Source organism: Giraffa tippelskirchi, chromosome X (assembly GCF_054371585.1).
Source record: "Giraffa tippelskirchi isolate mGirTip1 chromosome X, T2T-mGirTip1v1.2.pri, whole genome shotgun sequence".
Lineage (NCBI taxonomy): Eukaryota > Metazoa > Chordata > Mammalia > Artiodactyla > Giraffidae > Giraffa > Giraffa tippelskirchi.
Window position 1 is genome coordinate 22,487,881 of NC_137289.1, and position 9,947 is coordinate 22,497,827.

Here is a 9,947-nt window from a genome sequence, read left to right on the forward strand (position 1 = left end):
AGCACTTTCTAGCCATAGGATCAGGGGGATTGAGCATGGATGGGAATGGGGGTGAGGGGTCAGGATGGAGTAAGTGAATGATTTCACAGCTCCCCCGACCCATTTTTATGGCACAACCACCAGAAATTGATATGTAGTAAATTTCAAGCAGACCAGTCATCTCCATATCAAACTACACACAGAAAAATAAGCAGAGCCCCCCAAATAGATTTTTGAATGGGCCCCCTTTTGTATTATTCATGTTTAGGGGGAGCACTGTGCCTACCTAGTGGGGTTTCTGCTGCTCTGATGCCTTCCAAGCAGCCTCATCTGAGAATTTCAAATTAAAACAATACATCGCATTTTTTTTTGGAACACATTTATTGGGGGGGGGAGGGGAGTTGGCTCCATCACAGCTAAAGGGCCGCTAGAAGAACTGATTTCCAGCTCAGCCCCCAGGGAACCAGCCTAGACTGCCGCAAAGAGGTCAGGGGGTGGATAGAGAGGGACAATTCAACAGTGGTGAGTCACTTTGCCACTTTTCAGGGGGGAAAGCAGAAAGCAAGAAGCACGATTTAAATTGCCACTGTTATTATTGTGCCCTTTCAACTGGCACAAATGAGCCTGGTGTGCAGACGAGAAGCAGCTGTAACATCCATAAAGCTTCCCCGCCAGCTGGGCCTGGGTCAGCACCTCATCCTGGGTGGGCAAGAGAAGCATTGCCTAAACTACTACGTAGCCAGAAAGTGTTGTGTTTTGTTTTTAAGTGCAGTGGGGAAAGTGGTTCTAGAGAAGTCAAAGTCACACAGGGCACAGACTAGCTGAAGCCCCTTGCTCAAATCTGTCCAGGAAGTTCATGCAAACTTTGGTGTCTTCCAGCATCTGGTCTCAGGCAGGTGTCTTTCCTGCTGCTGTGGGGGCCAGTCTGATACCTCCTCACCCTTCTCTGAATATAGCAAGTCCACTTCCACTTCCTCACTGCCATCCTGTGCGAGGCTTCTGCCTCCCACCCCTACACACAGACCACTCAACCACGGGACCACCTATGTAAATTCTGTTGTCTGAGTCCCACCTGAATTCATGAAGACTGTCTGGTTCACTCCAGTCCAGTACTCTTACCTGTGAAATGGGGGACAAACTTCACCTTTGAAGAAGCCGAAAGCTCCACGGCTCTAACTCCAAAGATGCACTTCTAGGCTGCATAACCCACATAAATGGTGGGTTAGGAGGGGCTACCAGGACCCTTGTCAACATTGCCACCACCATGGGGTAGACACACACACGCACATGCTCACACGCACACACACTTCCCTTGGAGCTTAAAATCCCCACTGTAAGTCTCTCTCTCCCTGGAGTTCATAAACAGGAGGATTATACGGGGAATTGCAAAGGTGGAAAAAATGCTTTAACAACCTCCGTTACTGCCAAATGTAAACATAAATTTGCTTGTTTTCACCCTAAAAACAAGAACCCATACGGGCAAGGCACCAAAACGGGAATTTTATCAAAGAGAAAGATCTTGGTTTTCCTAAGAAAATGTGAGTAAAACCTTTAAAGATAAGGACCTTCAGACAGCTTTAAGTTTGTATCCCAGCTCCATCACTTACTTGCTGTGTGATCTTGGGAAGGTTACTTCATCTCTCTGAACCTCAGTTTTCTCATCTGTAGATTGGAGATGTTAACACCTGCCTTAGACATGCTCAGATGACTGAAGGAGGTAAAATATGGAAAGTGTCAGCCAGATGTCTAACACGTCTAGTAAATGTTCAAGAAAAGGATAATTCCCTCTCTTGCTTAAGTTGCCCCCCACCCACATAGCCCAAAGTGTCCCAACTGGTGTGTTCAGGGACTGAAGCTGACTGACTAAGCTGCCAATTTTCCTCATTACTTGTGTGTCTGACACTCTTGAAATAGCCCCTTTTCCTTTAGGGTGATGTTTTGATCAGCCTAATGCAGCCCGGAAGAATTGGACCCTAAGTCCAATTCTCACTCTGCAGTTTCTCCTGGCAGTGTTAATGAGACCAAGGTTTCAGATGTAATATTCCATATAGGAAAGTTTCCAACTACCTGCTCAGCATCTAGACTTCCTCCCATCCCAGCTATGGACTGCGCTCCCCAGCCCTCACATCAGAGCCAGTCCTGACCCCGTCTCTTAAATGTGTGCCATTGTACCCCAGAGAAAGACAGGGTGAATATTCCCTAGCTAAACTGTCCCCACGACAGTTCTTGAAAAACCACACATTGCCCCCCCACTTCCGTTATGTTTTTTGTTTTGTTTTTCTGAACTCTAACCTAGAAATTATGAGGGGCTCCCAAGGCCACCCCTTTTCTAGCAGCCACCAACGTTGCGGGGGGTGGGTAGATGAGGGGAGAGATGATGTTTCTCTGAAATATACTCTGCAACACCTAAAATACTGTTCCAATTAGTTGTTAGGTAACCGTTCGCAGTTAAAGGAAAGGAAAACCTACCCTTTGGTAAAGTATAGGAGAAGACCCCAATCGGTGCCCTTTCCTCTCTGATGCTGTTGCCTCCCTCTAGAGACAAAAACAAGTCACTACAAGCTGAAGCTGCATTTGGGCAGAGTGGGGGTGGAGGTAGGGGTGGAGGTTAAGAAGTTGAGGGGAAGGGGTGGATATAATCCCATGGAGGGATAAAGAGGCTACAGAGTAGAGATGTATTGAGATTTATGGCAGAAAAGCTCTGAGCGGCCAGGCTCCAGGTGCTCCCAGTCTCTGGGAGATGCCTTCAATTCCTCCCTCTTCTTCACCTCTCGTGTTCATCCTGCATGCTACCCCTCACAGACCCCAGACTCCACCACGTGAGATAATCTGTTAGTGAGTCCCTCCGAGGATTTAGGAATTTAAGCTTTTCTCTAGTTCCTATCCCTGTCTGCTTCTGAGGAGGTCCTGTAGCCCCTGCTTTGAAGAGGAAAGTGGGAGGGGTAACAGGGGTCAGCTACACCATACAGAGAATGGCTGGAACAGGGGTTCGAGAGAGGCCCCGGCCATTTAATAAGCATCACTGAGTTCAGGGACCTCCCAGTTACTGGGTAGCAGGTGCCTGTCCCAAGGAAGCTGTGTGGTTTTTCAAGAACTGTATCTGAGACGTGACAGTAGCTGCCAAGGCTCATCAAACATGCCATCTACCTACTTCTGCTGATACATGTGAGAACAAATGATACTGCCAGAAGGAAACAGAAATCGTTTCCTAGTGACTCAGAGCCCCAGCAATAAGAACACAGATGGTGTTTTCATTGCATCTTTCCAGTTGAAATGTGCACCTTTTCATAGAAAGGAATCTATAAGTAATCAAGCAGATCAAAGACCAGAATTTGGACTCCGGGCAAGGAAACATCATCATCGTATTGACCACCTAGTAAATGTCTGCTTCTGTACCAGCTTAGGAATGGAAGCTTTGCAAATGTTATTTCTTTTAATCTCATGCAGGCTTTGAAATCAGACCAAAAGGGGTTGTGGTCCCTGCTCAGCTATTGTGTGGCAGTGAGCAAATTACTAAACCTCTCTGAGTTTTTGTTTTACAGTAAAGATGATAATACCTCAAAGAGCTGTTATGAAAGTTAAATGGGATCATTTGTGTAAGATGACTGGTACACAGCAAATATTTGGAGAAGGAATAAAACACATCTTTTGATACCTGAACCATAGAAGGCACTTAATAATGATATCGCCAATAACAATAATACAACTATCATTAAAGTTATTAAAAATAATGACTATTATTATTTATAACTTGAAAATGTAGGCATTATTACATTTTAAGAGAGGTTAAGACACTTGCTCATTGCAAGACTATGAAAGCAGGTCTGGGATTCAAGCCCATTCTGCCTTTTCCCACCCAGTATTAGGGGACATTTCATGATCATTGGGAAGATCATATTTGGCTGACCTGATTTAGTCATTACATTTAAACTAAAATTTGAAGGAAAAATATCCCTTAGATTAAACTACGTATAGTGGGATTCTGGATAATTATAATTATTGTATGGACTATATTACACGGACTATTGTATGGACTATTCTATGGACTGTTTGCATTCAACTAGCATTTTAAGAATCTCTTTAAAATGTAAGAGTAATTTAAGAAAAAACTCAATAAAAATTTTGGGAAACAGAGAACAAATAACTATTATCCTATCAACCTAATAGGGTCTCTTACTTGACCTCGTTGCTGAATTTTCTTCCAGTCTTTTAAAAAATGCATATTTGACACATAAATCATACCATTTTCCATGTTGTTACATCTTTGTCATAAACAGCATTTTTATGGGTTTAGACTAGTCTAACAAGTGGAGATGTCATATATTTTATTTAACCATTCCCCTACAGTTGGACATTTAGGCTGTCTTGGTTGATAAGTTGAACAAAGGAATGACGTTGCTTTCACTGTTGTCATCATCACCCTCAGGGACCTGGCATCCTGCTCCATCAATGCCCAATATGCTTTCTGTCATTTGATATTTAAGCTTGATGAATGTCAGCTCTACTGCTGGAGCCTGAGATACACTTGCAAGAGTATCATTTTCTGCCAGTTTTCATCACACAGATGCTGCATTTTATACTATGATGGGTAAAGCATGGCCTAACCTAGGAACCTAAGCTCTGGAGTGTCACATTTTTTTCCTTTGGAGAAATGTCTTTTGAGGTGCAAACAAATGATTTTCAAAGGCACTTCAGGAAGTCTTGCCATTGATGGATGGGGGTGCTAGTCCGATGCCATGATCAAGGAAGCGGGGCATCTCAATGGCAAACTTCCCCCAGCTCTGGGAAGTAATCCTGTGCAGCACAACCAGGCCTGGTCTCAGTGCATCGATTGGGTCCCATCCCCAAGAAAAGATCAAATTTGTATGTAAAGTGGGCCCTAGGGTCCCTTCAGCTTTAGAGTTTTGGCTCCTTTACAGAAGTCCAATTGTCTGAGGCTAAATCCAATGCCAGGAGTGAACTGGGAACAGAATTTCAAGTGGGTCAATTGTGCTGTCCCTTTCCCTGGGAAAGAAGCCCTTTCTGGGTCCCCATTCTTTCCATACCTAATTGATGCTTCTCCCAGATGTCTTCATATGGTCATCGATTGCCCATTGCTACCCTCAAAAGATTGCTCTGACACACCAACAATGTCCCAAGCAAGAGGTGGTTGGGTGGGTAAAGGAACATTGAGAATGCTTCCCCTAGTCTTCCCAATCATCAGTCAGCTACTCCCTCTCTCTGACTCCTGAGGATTTCTGGAAAGCATTTGAGAGGAGGCACTGAGGGCATCTGGAGCCCTACAGAATATCAGTAGTTACCACATACCTGGTCAAAAAACTATACCCAAAAACTAATTACTTATTTCAAAATGTTCCATGACTTAAGTGAGATCACATATGTAAAGGACTGAGGCTGGGGCCCAGCCTCTGGATAGTACTTCACATATATTAGCTGTTCTGTGCAAGTAATAGAACTGGTGTAGGCAGTGGTGTACCCCGCTGGCATATGTAGGGGGACAGGTCTCACCAGATTGGGAATGCAGTAGCAAATATATGTCAAACAACTATAGAATACAGACTCTGAAAAGAACTTGAGTTTACTTTTTTCTTCAGGTGAAGAAAGTACTTCCACTATAAATTAGCAATTTGTGTGAACTATGTGGCATGTACAAGGGATTTGTGTGTGGCATGTGTATGTGTGATGTGGTTATGTTGTGTGTGAAAAGTATGTGATGCATGTGAAGTATGTGTGCACAGGTGACATTGTAGGTGGGAATGGTATCTATGTGTGTGTTTATGGCTACGTGTCTGTGTACCATGAGTGCGAACCTGGTCTTCCAACAGAGGGAAAGTCAACCATCCAGGACTATATTTACAGGGACACAGCTGGAAATCCTCTTTTGGCCAGGTCATTGGGCATTCACAACTTGGAGTACATTCAAAGAAGAGCAGCTAGATGTGGGTAGGAGCCTTGTAGCCGTGTCATGTGTTAAACAGATGAAGGAACTGGGGAGGTTTGGCCTGGATGAAAACAGGGGTGAGTGGGGGTGGGGAACGGAGAGGGTTGGCACTGTTCCCTTGGAAGGATCATGAAGGTCAGCACCAGAGCCAGAAAAAGAGATTTGGGTTCAGCTTAAGGGAAAACCTTCTAATTCTAATAGAAATGACTGTCTTTAGTTGGGAATGGGTTTCTTGTGTGATACTGACCCTTTTCCCATTGGGGTTATTCATAAAGGAGACTTCACTTCCTTGATCTCGTTGGAGGCACAGCTTTCAGGCCAGGCAGAGGTGGAATGGTTCATTCCATCCTCTTTTCAAAGGTAGGGTGTTTGAGCTGAAAGGCCTTAAAAGGCATCTTACAAAACTCCCTTATAATTTTTTTGTCTTCTATATACAGGATCACATAAACTTGAAAAAAAAATATACAGAACAAAAAATGAAACTCTCTGTGTGTATGCAGATCTTTCTTTCTCAGAGAAGTGTGGCCTGCCAGAGACTGCACTTGAACTTGCTAAGCATGCTGCAGCCCCCTACTAGTAGGTCAGAGTTCTGGGATGTTTCTCAGCAGGGTGCTCTGGCTGGCAAGGACTAAAAACCGTTTCTGCAGAATTAAACTGCCTAGGCCCCTCCTCTCCCTGCCTCCCCTCCCCTCCCTGTGAGGGGGCAGAGGAAAGAAGAGACAACCCCAGGTTTGGTCTATGGCTGGTGACCAATGACGCACTCTCACCAATATAGATTTTGGAGGTGGAGACTATGGAAAAACAGGTGGCAGCGGGGGCAGGTGGCAGCCTAGAGGGGGTGGGGCCTACCAAGGGAGAGTGAAGGACAGTGTGGGTGGGGGTCCTGGGAAATCTCAAAAAGAAAATATAAGTCTCCTGAAACTTAAGGAGGAAAAAAATAAATGAGTTTCCAAAATGTACTTTATAGAAGCAGTTCCCAGGAAAGGCCACCCACGTGGCACACCAGCCCTGGGATCTTTTGTATACCTATGCCCTCAACTCCACAGGGATAGGGAAAACAGCACTGATCTCAAAGTACTCATGGGAAGACCCAGACTAAAGATCCCAGGCCTCTGCCATTGGGCAGTTTGGGGTAGTGGGCAGTTGACAGAGCCTCTGCAGAAACAGATTGGCTGCCAACTCCTTGTGTGACCTTGGGCAGGCCTTTGCCATCTCTGGCCTTCAATGTCACCATCTCTTAAATAAAGGGGCTGAATTTGATGACCCTAAGAGGCCCCTGTCGATATTCTGTAGTTGCAATTGGCACATGGGGGACAGGCTTCAAGGCAAAAGGATCCCCGTCCCCCCACCTCCATCTTCAGGGTTCGCGGGCCCGAGCTGCCGGGCCGGGGACATTCATCCTGGGGCCTGTATGGCCCTTAGGTTTCGGGACTCTTGTTCCTAAGTGTCTGGCCCAGACGCTCTAGCTGTCCCCGAGGACGGCTGAGCCAACGACTCCGCCCCCGCGCTCGACCCGCGTCCCGCCGAGCCATTAGCGCGATTGCTCGCTGTTCCCGGCAAAGCCGGTGATTTATGCGGGGCCTCGACGGGGCAGTCCTTGAGCCAGGAACAATTAGCTAAAAGCCCTCGGGAAGGGAGGCGAAGGGGCGGCGATCCAAGCCCCCGGGCGCCCGGCCGGGGCGGTAGCCGCCGGCAGCGCCCGGCCGAGGACCCCAGCCCCCCGACTCGGCGGGCCCCACTCACCACGGCGGGGGCGGGGCTCGAAGGCCGACGCGAAAAGGCAGTCCAGCATCCACGCCATGGCCCGCGCTCGGCGCCGCAGCCTCGCAGCCGGCGTCCGCGCCAGCCCCCGCGCCGGCGGCCCTAAGTAGCCCCCGGTGACCACGCCCTGAGCCGCACCCTGCACCCAGCGAAGAGTGTCTCGGTCACCGGACACCTCGGGCCTGTCACGAAAGGGGCAGGGCCTCGGGAGCCCCCCCTCCCGCCGGAGGAGAGGCGGCTGGTCCCACACCCCCTTCCCCCACGCGGAGGGAGGCCGAGATCCAGCTCCTGTCCCGGGAAGCCCCGACTCTGAGGCGGGACCCTGCCCCTATCCCGGGGAGCCCCGAGTCTGAGGGGAGACGCCATCTCAGCCCTGGTGAGCCCCGAAGCTGAGAGAGAAGGGAGGCCTCTGCCCCCAGGAGCCCCAATCGGGTGCGTAAAAGCAAGCCTGCCCCCCAAGAAGCTGGTATTTGAGGGCGAGATAGTGCACCTGCCTCTCGGAGCTCAGATCTGAGGGTAAGATGGTATCCCAGCCCGAAAACCCCCACGTTTTAGCGGACACATCATCGCCGCCTTCGGGAAGAGGCCTCGTCTAGGCGGGAAGTGGTGTCTGCCTTAGGAGCCTTGAACCGGAGGGGGAGGCCTGGCCTCCGCCCCTGGGGACCCCCTTGCCTTAGAGGAGGCATCACCTCAGCCGTGAATAACTCCGGATCTGATTTGTGATGTCACAGCTCTGTTCTCCAGGACCAAGAATGTAGGAGCCCAAAGTTGAGAGTACTTTTACTGTTCCTGCCCTGTGGATCCCTCGGGCAAGCGAGAGATGCTTTCCTGTCTGGGATCGTTTGTTTTGAGGGGGTTGGTCCCCAACTGAGACAAAAGAACATGGCATCAAGTGTGTATGAATGTGGGGTGTCCCTCAGTTGCCGCTAACTTACGGATTCCACCGCCTACGCTTTTGCTTAGGGCACTGACATAGGAGGGGCACCAACATTTATTTTTAGAAAGAATTTGATATTTGATATTTCAATGGGGGGTGGTACTGTGTTAGATTTCATTGCACTTCTTTTATGGCTTTGAGTTTTTAAAATTTAAATGCATATGGGGGCACATACCATAATAGGTTCAGTGTTTGGGAGCGTCCGGTGCTAGTAAACCAGTCCTACCCCCAAATCCTGGGGTAGAGGCAGCCACCAGAGATGGACCATTTGGGGCAAGAAAGGCTTCTGAGAGAAATTTCCCTTTCTATACCTGTTCAGCCCCATAGTAATTTCTCCCCCCGATTCTCTGTTGGCAGTTGTACAAACGTGACTCTGTGCCTTGTTTTTCTCTACTGGGAAAATGGGGCTCTGTTGATCAAAACGCTAGTGAGGAGGTAGAAAGGAATATGAAAAATTCTCTTCCAACAGCTCGATTGCAGGCTTGAGGAGTGGAAGCTGCAATTAAAGGTTCTTTGGGGAGAGCAGTTATTATATTTGCTTTGCTAACCACTGATATTAGCATTAATGCAGCAAAAGGGGTGCATAAAATGGAAAAATCGCCTGTACTTCACCATGCAATTCTTAGTAAAGCAGAGCTGTAGTCAGAGTTTAAAGGGTTTCCACTTATTTCCCTTCCTTTCCGGGAAACATGGTACCTCTCTGCCTTTATACCAATTTCTAAATCATTTCCAATTTCTCTGTTTTCTAAAAGCAATCAGAGTCAACAAACATTCACCAGACCTGCTCTTTTACCAATTTCTGCTGTACAAATACCCAGTCATCCAAGCCAAACAAGTCTGACATCTAGAAATGTCCAGTTTCAAGCTCTGGTTATTGAAATCTCGGCCTTACTTCTTCCCCTGAGCATATATACCACTAGCTTTTGTGATGGTCTCAATGGGTTTCTTTTTTTTCCCCCACTGAATGAGATTTTGTGTGTGGGGAGGGGGTCCCATAAAGCCTGCCTGCCCAATCCAATCCAATGGCCTTCAGTAACTGAAGTTTCTCTCCTTCTAAAATAGCTCTACCTGAAGTACAAACTCATGACCACTATCCCTTGTGGTGATGTAGTAAAGGAACAAAGCTAAGGATGCTCACATGCCTAGACTGGAAGCCCGATTGTGCTATGTACTGGCTCTGTAACTTTAGGAAGATATTTTACCTCTCTGAGGATTAGTTTTCCTCATCTGTAAAATGGGGATATTAATAGTTGTGAACAAGCTCTTGGCAAACCAAAGCCTACTCATTTGGAAAAAAGAAAAGGGAAAATATGGAGTTCAGAATTGTCA

At 47.4% G+C, this 9,947-nt stretch overlaps 1 protein-coding gene across 2 annotated transcripts in view; it reads right to left on the reverse strand.

Annotated features, from left to right (window-relative positions):
- ARHGAP36 (Rho GTPase activating protein 36) overlaps positions 1–7,761 on the reverse strand; it is a 30,971-nt gene extending 23,210 nt beyond the window's left edge. For both annotated transcript variants that reach the window (XM_081564392.1, XM_081564391.1), the window contains exon 1: positions 7,664–7,761. In XM_081564392.1, the coding sequence (XP_081420518.1) occupies positions 7,664–7,721 (58 nt within the window). In that variant the 5' untranslated portion in view covers positions 7,722–7,761. The remainder of the gene's footprint in view (positions 1–7,663) is intronic.
- Between the last annotated feature and the right edge of the window lie 2,186 nt (positions 7,762–9,947).